This window comes from Sus scrofa, chromosome 2 (assembly GCF_054392235.1).
Source record: "Sus scrofa isolate SSC_HxYL_T2T_F1_AM1 chromosome 2, Sscrofa_HxYL_maternal_Yorkshire_Landrace_v2.0, whole genome shotgun sequence".
NCBI classification, from domain to species: domain Eukaryota; kingdom Metazoa; phylum Chordata; class Mammalia; order Artiodactyla; family Suidae; genus Sus; species Sus scrofa.
In genome coordinates, this window is record NC_139384.1 from 114,193,714 (window position 1) to 114,210,205 (window position 16,492).

The 16,492-nt window shown below is 37.9% G+C and overlaps 1 protein-coding gene across 1 annotated transcript in view; it reads left to right on the forward strand.

Annotated features, from left to right (window-relative positions):
* LNPEP (leucyl and cystinyl aminopeptidase) overlaps window positions 1-16,492 on the forward strand; it is a 92,846-nt gene that overhangs the window by 59,917 nt on the left and 16,437 nt on the right. Inside the window, 3 exon segments of the mRNA NM_001105291.1 lie at window positions 10,252-10,383; window positions 12,558-12,718; window positions 12,931-13,019. Coding sequence (NP_001098761.1) covers window positions 10,252-10,383; window positions 12,558-12,718; window positions 12,931-13,019 — 382 coding nt within the window.

Genomic DNA, 16,492 nt, shown 5'->3' on the forward strand with positions numbered 1-16,492 from the left:
AGGACTGACTGTTACGGCTTGTTTGCCTCCTTACTCTGGTTGTCGGATTAAGACCATAAACTGAATCCCTGTCTTGGACAGAGAGGAAGATATATAAAACACATGAGTTACAGTTCATGTCATCAAAAGATCCATAGTTTAGGGGGGTGAGTACTTGTGAAGCAATAAGAGATAATACGTGCTAAGTGCAAGTATAGAATATTTTTGCCAGAGATAATGAAGAGAAATTTTTTGGAAGAAAATGAAAATTAAGATGGATTAAATAATAGGAAGAATACAGGTAAAGAGGAATGGGTACAGTAGAATAGAGCAAGAATAGGACGGTGGGGTCTGCAAAGAAAAAGTCAGGAATACTACTGGGCAGGAAATTTTTATTTAGAGAGTAAATGTTTGCAGTGGAAGCCATATGTGGAGTAGGGGAGAGATGAGAAAGGCAGGTTGGGGAAGGTCCAGAATGCCATCAGGAATCTGGACTTTTCTCTATAATCAGTGGGAAGCTTTAGAAGAGTTTTAAATAGAGGAATGGCTTCATTAAAGTGACTGTTTAGTAGAATTACCTTGTTTCAGTTTATAAAGTAGATTTAAGTGGCAAGAGACCTAAAACCATACATTGTTTCTGAAGTCCACGCATGAAATGGTAAAAGTTTAAAAATAGGAGTGGAAATGAGAGTGGAAGGAAAATGATGGGTGTGAAAAAACCCTGGATGGAGGGAAGTATTTGAAGGACTTGGTGACAGGGTCAGGCAGATAAAGAAGGAGGCAGAAATGTTTTCCAGGTTCAAGGCTGACTCTCAGGGAGAATGGTAGTGCTGTTGGTAAATAAGGAAATCAGGAGTTCACTTAGCTATATTAGATATATTCCAATTAGAGCTACTGCTACATGTTGTATTTTTTAAAGCCCATACTAGACCTGCCAATACAGAAGATGTTACAGTGTATGCTTCCGTTGTTATACAGGACAGCTATTTCATGATCTGTTGTTACACGGCTCTTTCTTCCTTTGACCCCCACCCCCGCCACTCTCCAAACCCAGAATTCATCATCTTCTGAGCATGTTGTCTCCACAGCATACCTAACCCCTCCCCGTCCGTATAGTAACTGCTTATTTCAGAATTGGGAATCTGGCAAATATCCCACATAATTGAGAAAAATAGGATACCGGATAGTTTACCACTGTTGTGTACAAGAAGGACGTATCAGGAGGGAAGTATGTTTGAAAGACATGTTCTATATGATATTCCTAATCTTTAAGCCTAAATCTGATGGAGGTTGCCCTATGAGAATTCAGTCATTTGGCAAACTGTGCAAGTACCAGCCATGTACTTGGCATTGTCCTAGGGGCTGGGAATACATCAGGAAACAAGGTGGACTATGTCGTTTGTACCATGGAACTTCCATTTCAGGGATCAGAGATAGGGACAGAGATGATACAAATGAATAAATAAATAGGTATTATGTTTGGTAGTAAGTGCCAATATGAAAATAAAGCATGGTAAGAGAAATGAGAGTGACAAAGGTAACGCAGTTTTACAGTTGGGGAAGACCACTGATACAGTGATATGTGAATACCACCTAAAGGATGTGAGGGAATGAGACGTAGACTTCTAGGAGAATGTTCTAGGCAGAGGAAATAACCAACGCATAGGGCTTGTGTGCAGAAATCAGTTAACGTAGCAGGCCTGAGACTGCCAGCCTTAGTAAGGTATAGTTGTAAAATTGGCCCTTGGCTGATATCTGGGAACTTGGATTTTGGAAGAGTTCCCACCATGCCCTGATAAAAATGGCTCATGTGCCCAAACTGTACAATGTAGTTTATGCTAAGCATCTGTTTTCCTTCTGGGAGTCTGGAATTTTGGTACTTGCTGTGCAGAGGATACCTCCATGACTAGCTCTCAATAAAAATCCTGGGTAGTGAATCGCTAATGAACTTGCCTGATAGGCATTTCATACATGTTATTACAACTTGTTGCTGAAGGAATTAAGTGCATCCTGTCTGACTCCACTGCAGAGGACTCTTGGAAGCTTGTACCTGTTCACCCCATAAACTTTTTCCCTTAGCTAATTTCACTTCATACCCTTTCACAGTAATAAATCATATGGTGAATATGACTATATACCGAGTCCTATGAGCCCCCCCTAACACATCATCATACCAGGGGCTTGTCTTGGGGAGCCCCACCCCTAGAGCTTGAGATGAGAGATTGCTTGGCATGATCAAGCACCAGCAAGGAGCCAATGTGTCTGAAGTAGAATAAACACAGAGAAAGTAGTAGATGAAGTGAGAGGAATTATAGGAAGCCAGATCATTGTAGGGTCTAATTAGACATGATAACTTTATTTTATGCAAAGTGGAATGAAAAACCATTTGATAAAGAAAGTACCATAGTATGACTTTTATTTCTTTTAAAAGATTACCTTACCTTCAACATCACATGGAGTCAAGATGACTGGTTAGGAGGTTGTTATAATAGATGAGTGGCAAGATGATGGAGGTGTGGACAAGGGTGGTAGTAGTGGAAGTGATGAGGCATGCTTGGATTTGGAATACATTGTAAAGTTTAATCCAGCAGCCTTTGCTAATGGAGTAGATATGGAATTAAGAGAGGAGTCAAAGATGACGTCAAAATTTTTGCCTGAACATCCAGGAAAATGAAGTTGTTATTTGTTGAAACAAGATTATTTATTGGAGGCATGGATTGGGAAGTTAATAAAAAGTTCAACTTTTGAGTACATGTGAAGTGCACAATATATAGTAGGCACAGAGCTGGAAATGAGTCTGGAATTGAGGGGAACTCTGGTTTGATCTATAAATTTGGGAATCATTTAAAATCCCTGGGGTTGAGGAGATCAACCAGAAAGAAATTTAGAGAAGAAAAGAAGTCTGAAGATGAGTTCTCTCATGGAACAGTGGGTTAAAGATCTGGCATGGTCACTGCTATGGCTCTGGTTACTCCTGTGACATGGGTTCAGTCCCTGGCCTGGGAACTTCCATATGCCATGGGCGAGGCCAAAAGAAAAAGATATATGAAGATTAAATGCCAAAATTTATTCCTGAGAAAGATAAGGCATGTCAATCCAAAGATACCAAAAGGGACGGCCATTGAATAGGGGAGGAATTAAAAGAGTGGTATGCCAAGGCCAAGTGCAGAAAGACGTTCAGGAAGGAGTGGGTGATCAGTCATATTAAATGCTACCAGAATGTGAGCCTGAGAATCGACATGGTTTGACACCATGAAGTTCACCAGTAACTTTCATAAAACCACTTTCAGTGGAGTGATGCTTGGAATATGGCTCAAGAGAAAAGGTAAAGGAACAAATAGAGAATGTCAAATGCAGACATTTGAGAATGTCAAATGCAGCTCTTTTGAGCAGTTTACTACAAAGGAGGAACAAGAAATAGGGTGATAACTGGAGGAGGCATAGGGTTAAGGAAAGGAAGAGCATCATTTATTTGTTTAAGATGAAGATGGGGGGGAGTTCCCATTGTGGCGCAGTGGTTAACGAATCCGACTAGGAACCATGAGGTTGTGGGTTCGGTCCCTGCCCTTGCTCAGTGGGTTAGCGATCCGGCATTGCCGTGAGCTGTGGTGTAGGTTGCAGACGCGGCTCGGATCCCGCGTTGCTGTGGCTCTGGTGTAGGCCAGTGGCTGCAGCTCCGACTCGACCCCTAGCCTGGGAACCTCCATATGCCACGGGAGCGGCCCAAGAAATAGCAACAACAACAATAACAACAAAAAGACAAAAAAAAAAAAAATGAAGATGGGTACATACTTTTTGTTCGTTAATGAAACTTTAAAATAAAGCAATTCTAAGAAACAAAAACCAAGCAGGAGGCCTAACTCTCCCAGACTTCAGGCAATATTACAAAGCCATAGTCATCAAGACAGTGTGGTACTGGTACCAAAACAGACATACAGACCAATGGAATAGAATAGAGGATGCAGAAATAAACCCAGACACCTATGTCAGTTAATCTTTGACAAAGGAGGCAAGAATATAAAATGTGAAGAAGACAGTCTTTTCAGCAAGAATTGCTGGGAAACCTGGACAGCTACATGCAAATCAATAAACTAGAACACATCCTCACACCATGCATGAAAATAAACTCAAAATGGCTTAAAGACTTAAGTATAAGACAAGACACTATCGAACTCCTGGAAGAGAACATAGGCAAAACATTCTCTGACATCAGCTTTACAAATGTTTTCTCAGGTCAGTCTCCCAAAACAACAGAAATAAAAGCAAAAATAAATCAATGGGAACTAATCAAACTGACAAGCTTTTGCATGGCAAAGGAAACCAAAATGAAAACAAAAAGACAACTTACAGAATGGGAGAAAGTAGTTTCAAATGATGCAACTGACAAGGCCTAATCTCTAAAATATACAAAAGAGCTTATACAACTCAACAGCAAAAAAGCCAACAGCCCATTGAAAAATGGGCAAAACAAAGCAATCCTGAGAAACAAAAACCAAGCAGGAGGCATAACTCTCCCAGACTTCAAGAAATACTACAAAGCCACAGACATCAAAACAGTGTGGTACTGGTATCAAAACAGACAGACAGACCAATGGAACAGAATAGAGAATCCGGAAATTAACCCTGACACCTATGGTCAATTAATCTTTGACAAGGGAGGCAAGAACATAAAATGGGAAAAAGAAAGTCTATTCAGCAAGCATTGCTGGGAAACCTGGACAGCAGCATACAAAGCAATGAAACTAGAACACACCCTCACACCATGCACAAAAATAAACTCCAAATGGCTGAAAGACTTAAATATATGACAGGACACCATCAAACTCCTAGAAGAAAACATAGGCAAAACACTCTCTGACATCAACATCATGAATATTTTCTCAGGTCAATCTCCCAAAGCAATAGAAACTAGAGCAAAAATAAACCCATGGGACCTCATCAAACTGAAAAGCTTTTGCACAGCAAAGGAAACCCCAAAAAAACAAAAAGACAGCTTACAGAATGGGAGAAAATAGTTTCAAATGATGCAATGGACAAGGGCTTAATCTCTAGAATATATAAGCAACTTATACAACTCAACAGCAAAAAAACCAATCAATCAATGGAAAAATGGGCAAAAGACCTGAACAGACATTTCTCCAAGGAAGATACACAGATGGCCAATAAACACATGAAAAAATGCTCAACATCACTGATTATAAGAGAAATGCAAATCAAAACTACCATGAGATACCACCTCACACCAGTCAGAATGGCCATCATTAATAAATCCACAAATAACAAGTGCTGGAGGGGCTGTGGAGAAAAGGGAACCCTCCTGCACTGCTGGTGGGAATGTAAACTGGTACAGCCACTATGGAGAACAGTTTGGAGATACCTTAGAAATCTATACATAGAACTTCCATATGACCCTGCAATCCCACTCTTGGGCATCTATCCGGACAAAGCTCTACTTAAAAGAGACACATGCACCCGCATGTTCATTGCAGCCCTATTCACAATAGCCAGGACATGGAAACAATCCAAATGTCCATCGACAGATGATTGGATTCGGAAGAAGTGGTATATATACACAATGGAATACTACTCAGCCATAAAAAAGGATGACATCATGCCATTTGCAGCAACATGGATGGAACTAGAGAATCTCATACTGAGTGAAATGAGCCAGAAAGACAAAGACAAATACCATATGATATCACTTATAACTGGAATCTAATATCCAGCACAAATGAACATCTCCTCAGAAGAGAAAATCATGGACTTGGAGAAGAGACTTGTGGTTGCCTGATGGGAGGGGGAGGGAGTGGGAGGGATCGGGAGCTTGGGCTTATCAGACACAACCTAGAATAGATTTACAAGGAGATCCCGCTGAATAGCATTGAGAACTATGTCTAGATACTCATGTAGCAACAAAGAAATGGTGGGGGAAAAACTGTAATTGTAATGTATACATGTAAGGATAACCTGACCCCCTTGCTGTACAGTGGGAAAATAAAATAAAAAAAAAAAATAAAAAAAAAAAAAGAAAAATGGGCAAAAGACCTGAACAGACATTTCTCCAAGGAATATATACAAATGGGCAATAAGAACATGAAAAAATACTCAACATCACTGATTATTAGAGAAATGCAAATCAAAACTACCATGAGATAGCACCTCATACCAGTCAGAATGGCCATCATTAATAAGTCCACAAATAACAAGTGCTGGAGGGGGTGTGGAGAAAAGGGAACCCTCCTGCACTGTTGAAGGGAATGTAAGTTGGTACAACCGCTATCGAGGTACCTTATAAAACTATACATAGAACTACCATGTGATCCAGCAATCCCACTCTTGGGCATACATCCAAATGAAACTTTCCTTGAAAAAGACACATGTACCCGCATGTTCATTGCAGCACTATTCACAATAGCCAAGACATGGAAACAACCCCAATGTCCACTGACAAATGATTGGATTAGGAAGATGTGGTATATATATGCAATGGAATACTACTCAGTCATAAAAAAGAATGACATAATGCCATTTGCAGCAACATGAATGGAACTAGAGACTCTCATCTTGAGTGAAGTAAGTAAGAAAGTGAAAGACAAATACTGTATGATATCACTTATTTCTGGAATCTAATATAAGGCATAATAGAACCTTTCCACAGAAAAGAAAATCATGGACTTGGAGAATAGACTTGTGGTTGCCAAGGGGGAAGAAGAGAGAGTGATATGGAGTGGGAGCTTGGGTTAGCAGATGCAGATTGTTGCCTTCAGGATGGATTAGCAATGGGATCCTGCTGTGTAGCACTGGGAACTCTGTCTAGTCATTTATGATGGAACATGTAATGTGAGAAAAAAAGGATGTGTACATGTATGTGTAACTGGGTCACCATGCTGTACAGCAGAAAAAAAATAATGAAAGGTTAAAAAAATAAAGACAGAAAGTTAGTGATGTAGGAGAGAAAGGGAACTGTTAGAAACAAGAATGAGTATTTAAATTTATAGAACAGGAGTTCTCTCGTCATGGCACAGTGAAAACAAATTCAACTTGAACGACGAGGTTGTGGGTTCAATCCCTGGCCTCACTCAGTGGGTTAAGGATCTGGCATTGCCATGAGCTGTGTTGTAGGTCACAGAGGCAGCTCAGATCCTGCATTGCTGTGGCTGTGGTGTAGGCCAGCAGCTGTAGCTCCGACTGGACCCCTAGCCTGGGAACCTCCATGTGCCATGGGTGCACCCCTAAAAAGCTAAATAAATAAATAAACAAACAAAATTAAAAATCATTGCAATTCTCCCTTAAAAATAAATAAATAAATTTATAGAACAACACAGTGAAGTGTAATATAGAAATAAGAAAGTAATAGGTATTAAGTTCAGTCCCGCATATCTGATAATTTTGATGACTTAACATTGCAACATTTTTATCAGAAGTGAAATTCATTACAAAATATTCGAGTGCCTACTAGGTATTAGGCATTGTTTAGTCATAAGAGTTGAGCTTTTCAATAAAAAAATATTTTTTAAAGAGTTGAATTTTTCAGTTTTTCCTCAAACTAGTATACAGTCTAGAGGAGGAAATGTCTGTAGCAGATATAAAAAGTATGATATAAATTGTATTTGAAGATGGGAAAATGTGACTTCTGTCTTATTGAGGAAGGCTTCACAGAGGAGGTGGTTTGTTTTATTTTATTTTTTAATTTAAGTATAGTTGCTGTACAATATTATGTAAGGTTTAGGGGTACAATGTAGTGATTTATAATTTTGTAAAGTTATGCTCCATTTATAGTTATTATAAAATATTGATGATATTCCTCATATTGTATAATATATCCTTTTAGCTTATTTTATGAGTTTTTACCTCTTAATTCCCTACCCCTATATTGCCCCTCCCTTCTTTCTTCTCCCCACTAGTAACCATGAGTTTGTTCTCTGTATCTGTGAGTCTGCTTCTTTTTTGTCATCACCAGTTTGTTGTATTTTTTTAGATCCCACATATAAATGATGTACAGTATTTGTCTTTCTCTTTCTGACTTACTTCACTAAGCATAATGCTTTCCAAGTCCATTCATGTTGCTGGAAATGACAAAAGTTCATTCCTTTTTATGGTCAAGTAGTATTCCATTGTGTATATATACCACATTTTTTGGCTATAAATTGGAAATTGTAAAAAATGTTGTTGTGAACATTGGGGTACATTATCTTTTAAAATTAGTGTTTTTGTTTGTTTTTGTTGGTTGCAAAAGTGGAATTGCAGGATCATATGGTAGTTTAAGTTTAGTTTTTTGAGGAACCTCCATACTGTTTTACATAGTGGTTGTACCAATATACATTCCTACCAACAGTAGGAATGTATACATCCTTGCCAACATTTGTTATTTATGGTCTTTTTGTGATAGCCATTCTAACAGCTGTGATGTGATAGCTCATTTTTTGTTTGATTTGCATTTCCCTGATGATTAGTGATTTCCTATTTAGTTCTTCCATTTTTAATCATTTTTTTATGTTGAGTTGAATGAGCTGTCTATATATGTTTGATATTAATCTCTTGTTGTTAATATCATTTGTAAATGTTTTCTCCCATTCAGCAGATTGTTTTTTAATTTTGCAGATGGTTTTCTTTGCTGTGCAAAAGCTTTTGAGTTTAATTAGGTCTCATTTGTTTATTTTTATTTTTATTTCCTTTACTCTAGGGGACAAATCCAAAAAAAAAAATTACTGCAATTTATGTTGAAGAGTGCTCTGCCTATGTTTTCCTCTAGGAGTTTTATAGTATCTGGTCTTATGTTTAGGTCTTTAATCCACTTTGAGTTAATTTTTTTGTATGTGGTATTAAAGAATGTTTTAATTTCATTCTTTTACATGTAGTTGTCCAGTTTTCACTGTACCATTATATATTTCTGCTTCCTTTGTCATAGGTTAATTGACCATTAGTGTGTGGGTTTATTTCTGGGCTCTCTGTTCTGTTTCATTGGTCTATGTGTCTGTTTTTGTGCCAATACCATACTGTTTTGATGACTGCAACTTTGTAGTATAATCCAGAGTCAGGGAACCTGATTTTTCTAGCTCTGTTCTTTCTCAAGATCATTTTAGCTAGGTGGGATTTTTTTGTGTTTCTATACAAAATTTTTAATTATTTGTACAATTTTTTTTAATTTTTGTTCTAGTCTTTGAAAAATACCATTGGTATTTTGATTGATATTGCATTGAGTCTGTAGTATGCCTTGAGTAGTACGGTCATTTTAACAGTATTGATTCTTCCAATCAGAGAAAACTGTATATCTTTACATCTGTTTATGTTTCCTTGAGTTTCTTTCATATTAGACACTGATGAAAGAAACTGAAAGAAATACAAACAGATGTAAAGATAGATAGTGTTCTTTGATTAGACACTGGTAGCAGTTCTTTTAACATTGATAATGATGATGTGCATTGATAAATATAGTGTAGCCCTAATAGTTGTATGTCTGACTCTGAATTATTAGTATATGCTTACTGCCCTATACACTCATTAGTTATAAACATATCTGAAGTGACTCTGCAAGAGGAAGAGAGACCTTGGTTACTTCAACAACATGATTTGCTAAAATTGAAAATTAATGGAGTTCTCGTCATGGCGCAGTGGTTAACGAATCCGACTAGGAACCATGAGGTTGTGGGTTTGGTCCCTGGCCTTGCTCAATGGGTTAAGGATCCGGTGTTGCCATGAGCTGTGGTGTAGGTTGCAGATGCGGCTCAGATCCTGTGTTGCTGTGGCTCTGGCGTAGGCCGGTGGCTACAGCTCTGATTCAACCCCTAGCCTGGGAACCTCCATATGCCGAGGGAGTGGCCCTAGAAAAGGCAAAAAGACAAGAAAAAAAAAAGAAAGAAAATTAATGTACTACCTATGGAGAGACTTATGAAAGCTCAGGTAATTTATTGTCCTAAGCAATGTGTCCATGAATTCATCTGGTACATTGAGCATTGGTAATAGTGGTGGGAATGCCACAGAAAATTTGGCATGTTTTTCAAAATATAAGCACTTAAATTTTTAACAACACTGAAGCAGGGAGTAACTGATAGACCTCACAGAATGGCTCACTGTAGAATTAGTTTACGTAGGAGCTTATTCCATTAATGCTTTTTCAAATCTCTTAAAATAATTTTTAAGACAATTTGAATATTGTCCATATTATGTATATGCATAGAATGATTGTATTTTGAAGTTTAACTTCTTATTTCTATAAACATGTTGTATTATTTTCCTTCCTTTTTGACTTTTTTTTTCTTTTTTGGGGGATAGGGAGCTTCTCTCTTGTTGATGCTGAAAACTTATCTTAGTGAAGATATATTTCAACATGCTGTTGTTCTTTACCTGCATAATCATAGCTATGCATCTGTTCACAGTGATGATCTGTGGGATACTTTTAATGAGGTAAGTGACCTGGATATTTTATTTAGCTCTTAAAGTAAGAGAGAAGTTCTTCTATTTATATTTTTATCAAGTATGTAAATAAGCATAGTTATTTTAAGAGGGAGGGGAATGGAGCTTAATATATAAATATTTATGAGTAGAGCACAGTATTGAAAGTCATGAAATGGAAGTGCTTGTCTTAATGGTTGAAAAAATTGTGTGAGGCCTTGTGTAAGCATCTTTAGCCTGTATCTTAATCTCCATTCCTACTTTGTAGGAAAGTTCTCCTTGCTGAATTAGTGTGCATTACTATATTTTCACTATTTGATTTTTTTTCAAAAATCTCTTTTCCTATTCTTACATTTTTGCAGTTTTTTCCTCCTTCCATTCGTGATGTTCTGCTCTATCCTCTGCCCTATGAATCCTCCTATCTCTTGTGGCCATGTTCCTCTGAAGTAGATGATGTAACACAGCTGGCTGCCGTGGCAGCGTACTGCCCTTAGATCATTTTGCTGTTTGGATTTTGTTGTTTTGTTGTGCCTACAAATCCTAACAAGCAGTGTAATTAGTTACAAGTTCTGCTTTTTACCCAGCCTGCATCATGCACATATGCTGACTGCATAACCCTTATAAGTATTTGAATTTGTTACCCTGATCCAGATCAATGGTTCTTAATGTTTTGGAAGATCACAGACATGTTGGAAAATTTGATGAAAATTCTGGACATATTCCCCAGAAAAACCACAGATATGCAAAATATCACACTCAGTTTCAAAGTTTTATGGATCCTGGATTAAGAACCTCTCCTCTGGATCTTTTCCATATGCTCTCTCTGCTTCCTTGCCTTATTGGAAACTTGGTGTCGTCTAGATGTTAACCCTTTTCCCAGGACATACACCTTTCCCAACTCTCTGAGTTCTTTTTTGAGAAGGATCAGTCCTTATTAACTAAGAATTGCTTCCAAATCATTGCCTTTCCTCTTATCATGTAGTAGCATTTCATTTGAATGCCACGGTATTTACTTTATACTTATTGTATTATCTCCTGACATTTAGAATATATTTCTGCCTTCCTCACTGACTTCAACTTTTGCATCTTAGTGTTAACCTGTACCAGCCTAGTCCCTAACATTATCCTCAGGTTTTTCAGCATCCACATCAAATTATGCACTGGCATCTTCACTTCAGTCCTGTTTCCTGGCTTTGGGGCAAGCCTGTTTTCTTCCCAATGCCTTGTCCAGAAATAAATTGATCAGAGCCTTGAGAAATGTAAGGTTAACAACACAATGCATTTGGGAAGATTTGCTCTATCTTTTTCTGCTTTAAATAAATAGGTATATGTTGATTGGGGTAAGTCCTGCCAGAGGGGCGTAATATTATGAAACATCTTAAGTACTTGATGATTTGAGTCGCTTGCCATTGAAATCCATAGGTAAGCTAGAAAAATAATTTGAATCATAAATTCAACTCGCCTGCTTCAAAAATTGCTTCTTAATACTTGTTATTAGACATCTTAAGGAAAGTGAGCTTTAGAGGGTTGGCAAATCTCTGACACTGGATTTTAGATTTTGTAGCTAAACTCACGTATTCTTATGGAACAAGAGTTTGTGACCATGACAGACATTCTCCACTGTTCTCTAGACATACCTAAAGTCAGGGCAGCCAACCTGTTTGTATTTCACTCCTCTGCTGCTGCTCTCCCTGCTCCCAGGCACTCCCATAGACTGACTTCCTTAAAAGATGAACCATAACTTTTGTGAAAGCAGAGGGGCTGGGGAAAAAAGAGAAATCTGGACCTCACTGATTCACAGGAATGAGTAGCAGTGCTTCTAATTCTAGACTGTATATCGTTATTCAGACCTTCTAAATGGTAGTACTGTGACCTGAAGGAAAGCGTATACCTTCTTAGGGATTTTAGTGAACATGCAGTTGGTTAATGTCATGGTTCTGCTTTTTCAGCACCGTGTCTCTCTCACTGTCTCAAGTTATCACTTAGCTCTGTTACAGGTTACTTTCCTTTTAGCAGTTACTCATTTACCTAGAGTAGAAATGTACATTCAACTCAGCATTTATGCTTCCTTTCTATATTATCATTAAATGTCATCTTTAGAGAACATGGTAGGGAAAGAGGGAAAGATACTGTAAAATTTTGACTATTTACTTCTAAGGAAAAATAATTCATCTTTTTTTCTATAGGTCACAAACAAAACACTAGATGTAAAGAAAATGATGAAAACCTGGACCCTGCAGAAAGGATTTCCTTTAGTGACTGTTCAAAGAAAGGGAAAGGAACTTCTTGTACAACAAGAAAGATTCTCTTTAAATATGAAGCCTGAAATTCAGCCTTCAGATGCAAGGTGCGTGCCCTCTTTTCTCCCCTGCTATTTCTTTTGTAACCTCAGGTTAAAGTATTTTTAAGTGTTTTGAAACCTAACAAGACTATCCCTTTCTGGGAAAAACTTGAAAGATGTCACCTTCCCTTCCCCACCTCAGAAAAACCCAACAGATTATGCATAACTGACTGAAATATTGTAAAGAGTAAAATTCTTTTAATGTTTTCTTTTAACAGCTATCTATGGCATATTCCACTATCCTATGTCACTGATGGAAGAAATTATTCAAAACATCGATCGGTATCATTACTGGACGAGAAATCAGGTTTGGCTCTAATTCACACTTTTCTGATAAAAAAAATTTAGAAACAACATATTTTCTAAAAATCTGACCAAGCAGCAGAAAAGAGATGATACTTTCCAGTGTTCGCAGTCTCTGAGCTGGTTCTATGAGACACCTGTACAAGATATGACTAAAGTGACATTGGGTTGTATGTATCAGGCATAAAATTGGTCTTTCTTAGTCGTGTGAAATAGGTATAAAAAAATGAACCGAATGTGCTAGCAGTCTTGGTAGAATATAGCAAATGCTGTGTTTTTGTATCCTAGAGAAATATTTTATGTTACACAGTAAAGTAGTAGTACATTTAGAGCCATCTCTTGAAGTATACTCTGTTGTCCGCTCTCTAGGGGTGGGCTGGGCAACTGCATTTTCATAAGCACCCTAGATGCTTCTTAGCTATGATAAAGTTTGATTCATGACATAGATTTGTAGTAAATAATTATTACAGAATGTCCTATAAACAGAGTGTACATTTTTTAATAATGAGGAAATAGGGCAAGGAATTTTGATTGTGGGGAGATAATACAATGTAAAGATTGAATATGCTGGAGTTCCTGTCATGGCTCAGTGGAAACGAATCTGACTAGTAACCATGATGATGCAAGTTCAATCCCTGGCCTCTCTCAGTGGGTTAAGGATCTGGCATCGCCATGAGCCATGGTGTAGGTCACAGACGCAGCTTGGATCTGGTGTGGCTGTGGCTGTGATGTAGGCCAGTGGCTACAGCTCAGATTCGACCCCTAGCCTGGGAACCTCCATATGTCACAAGTGCAGCCCTTAAAAAAAAAAAAAAAAAAAAAAAGATTATTTATGCTGATCCACAAGGAGTCTATAAAAAGCAATTGAAATGCATTTTCTGACCACCCATTAAATACCACTGAATGCCACACCATGTATCCTCTTCATCTACATCCTGAAAATGTATGAGGCTCTTGGATTCTGCAGCAACCATTAGTGATACTTTAGATTTAAAGGAAAGGAAAAATTTCTTGTTTGAATTTGGATCTGGTGCTCAGTCCTATATTTTTGAGAGGGGAGTGTAGCTTAGTGACAATCTGACTTTGGAGCCAGGTTACCTGGTTTTGTCATATGATTTTAGGTGAGTTAGGTGACCTCTCTGAGCCTCATTCCCTGAGGTACAGAATGGAGAAAGTAATTATACTTACTTCATAATGTTATGATGAGAATTGAGTTCATTTGTTTGAAGCACCTAGAATAACGCCTGACACATGTTATGTGCTATGTAAGTTTTGATTATCATTATTAATCTTATTATTGAAAAAAATAATTTTTAGGAGTTCCTGTCGTGGCTCAGCAGAAACGAATCCGGCTAGGAACCATGAGGTTGCGGGTTCAATCCCTAGCCTCGCTTAGCAGATCAAGGATCTGGCATTGCCGTGAGCTATGGCGTAGGTTGCAGATGTAGCTCGGATCTAGCGTTGTTGTGGCTGTGGTGTAGGCTGGCACAGCTACAGCTCCAATTAGACCCCTAGCCTGGGAACCTCCATATGCCGCGGGTGTGGCCCTATTAAGACAAAAAGACAAATAATAATAATAATTTTTAAACGTATCTACATTACATCAAATCAGAAGATGGAGAAAATATCTCAGTACCCTATCACATCTACTCTCTTGATTATTTCTTTCTAATCATTTTTAAACATATTTTTATTTGGTTGATACTATTATATAAAAGTGATCTTTGTATCTTAACTTTTTTTTTAACTTAACATGTACAGTAGCTGACGTAGTCTTCCCTTACCCTTGGATGCCTGATTTATCATTTGTATCTATTAAAAAATGCCTCAATAAAATTTGGGGTCTTAAATGCTTTCTCATTACGTGAACTTTTTCATAGGAATGCTTTTCAAAAATGAAGATTGTGTTACCTTTTGTGATTTCATACATATTTCCAGGTTGCCCTTCTGTTGTGTGGTAACAGTTTATAAGGCCAGTTGAAATATATGAGTATACCACTTGCATTTCAATCTAACTAGAGTGGATTGTTAAAACAATTTCATTATTTAAAACACTACGGATAGTTGATGATGTCATCATATCTTTGATTAATATAGCTGGAGGTGCAAGGAAATGCTGCCTTCTTTGATAAAAACAAAACTCCATATTTTAAGTGGGCCCTGGCTGGATAGTCTCTGATTTAAGAGAAAAAACAATCCCATCTCCTTAGTTGAAAGAGACCAATAAGGAAATTTTGCAAACCTCCCAATAGTACAATAGTAGTTAAGGTTTTGGTGGTATTAGGACTAATTGGACAATAATAAATACGCTTGTATTAGCTTTTACTTTTTTTTTTTGTTTTGTTTTTGTTTTTGTTTTAGGGCTGAAACACAGCATATGGAAGTTCCCAGGCTAGGGTCAAATTAAAGTTGTAGCTAACTTTCTACACCACAGCCACAGCCACGTGGGGTCCGAGCTGAGTCTGCAACCTACACCACAGGTTATAGCCAGATCCTTAACCTACTGATCGAGGCCAGGAATTGAATCCATGTCTCACGGATACTAGTCAGGTTCATGAACACTGAGCCCATGACAGGAACACCGTATTAGCCTTCTACTTTTTAGCTCGGTTTCTATGTCAGCTTCTTAAACTCTTTTTGAGATTCATATCCCAAAGTTAGGCTCCTTTTTTCCTGCTGTAGCCTTTTCTTTCTAAGCCCTTACCTGGCACACTGCACAGATATGCCATACTGACTCTTGTCTCTGGGCCTTTGCATGTGCTGTTTTCTCTTTTGAAAGAACACTCCTGTCTCCAGATTCCCTGGTTTTATGCCTATTCACTCTTCAGATCTCAGCTCACCCATCAAGCACTCCTCCCTCACCCCAAGACAGGTTAGATGCCCTACTTAGGTGTTTTTAATATTCTAGACTCCTCTATTTTTAATATCCTGTAAATACTGTTTTATTTAACTCTATCCTCATGTGAGACGTATCCCCTATTGAAGGTGGAGATACTGGGTATGCGAATCACTTTTGCAACCTTGGCACCCAGCTGGCACACAAACATTTATTGAATGAGTGAATTTTAGTGTATAATGAAGTGACTCAATTTTAGATCTCACTATAAAAAGTTCTAGGAAAAGAGGATTCAAAGCTCGATGAAATAATATCTTTTGTTCCTCCTCATTTGAAAATATTCTTAGTAGAGGGGAATATATGAAATGTGCTATAATATGATCGGTTTAATCTAGAGCTGGCACTAAGCCAATGTTTGATGAAAGCAGTGTCTGCCACTTCCTCTTCCTTATCTGTTACTTACCTTGCTGCTGCTGCAGTTCAATTCCTGGCAGTTCAGGTTTTGAAAGTCCACACCGACCATGTCTATCCTCAAAAACAGTGTTTGACCCTGAGGATAGTTGGGTCTTCTTGGTTCCTGATGCTCTCTTGAGAACCAGTCTTGGTTTAATTGAATTTTATTTTATTTTTTTCTTTTCTCA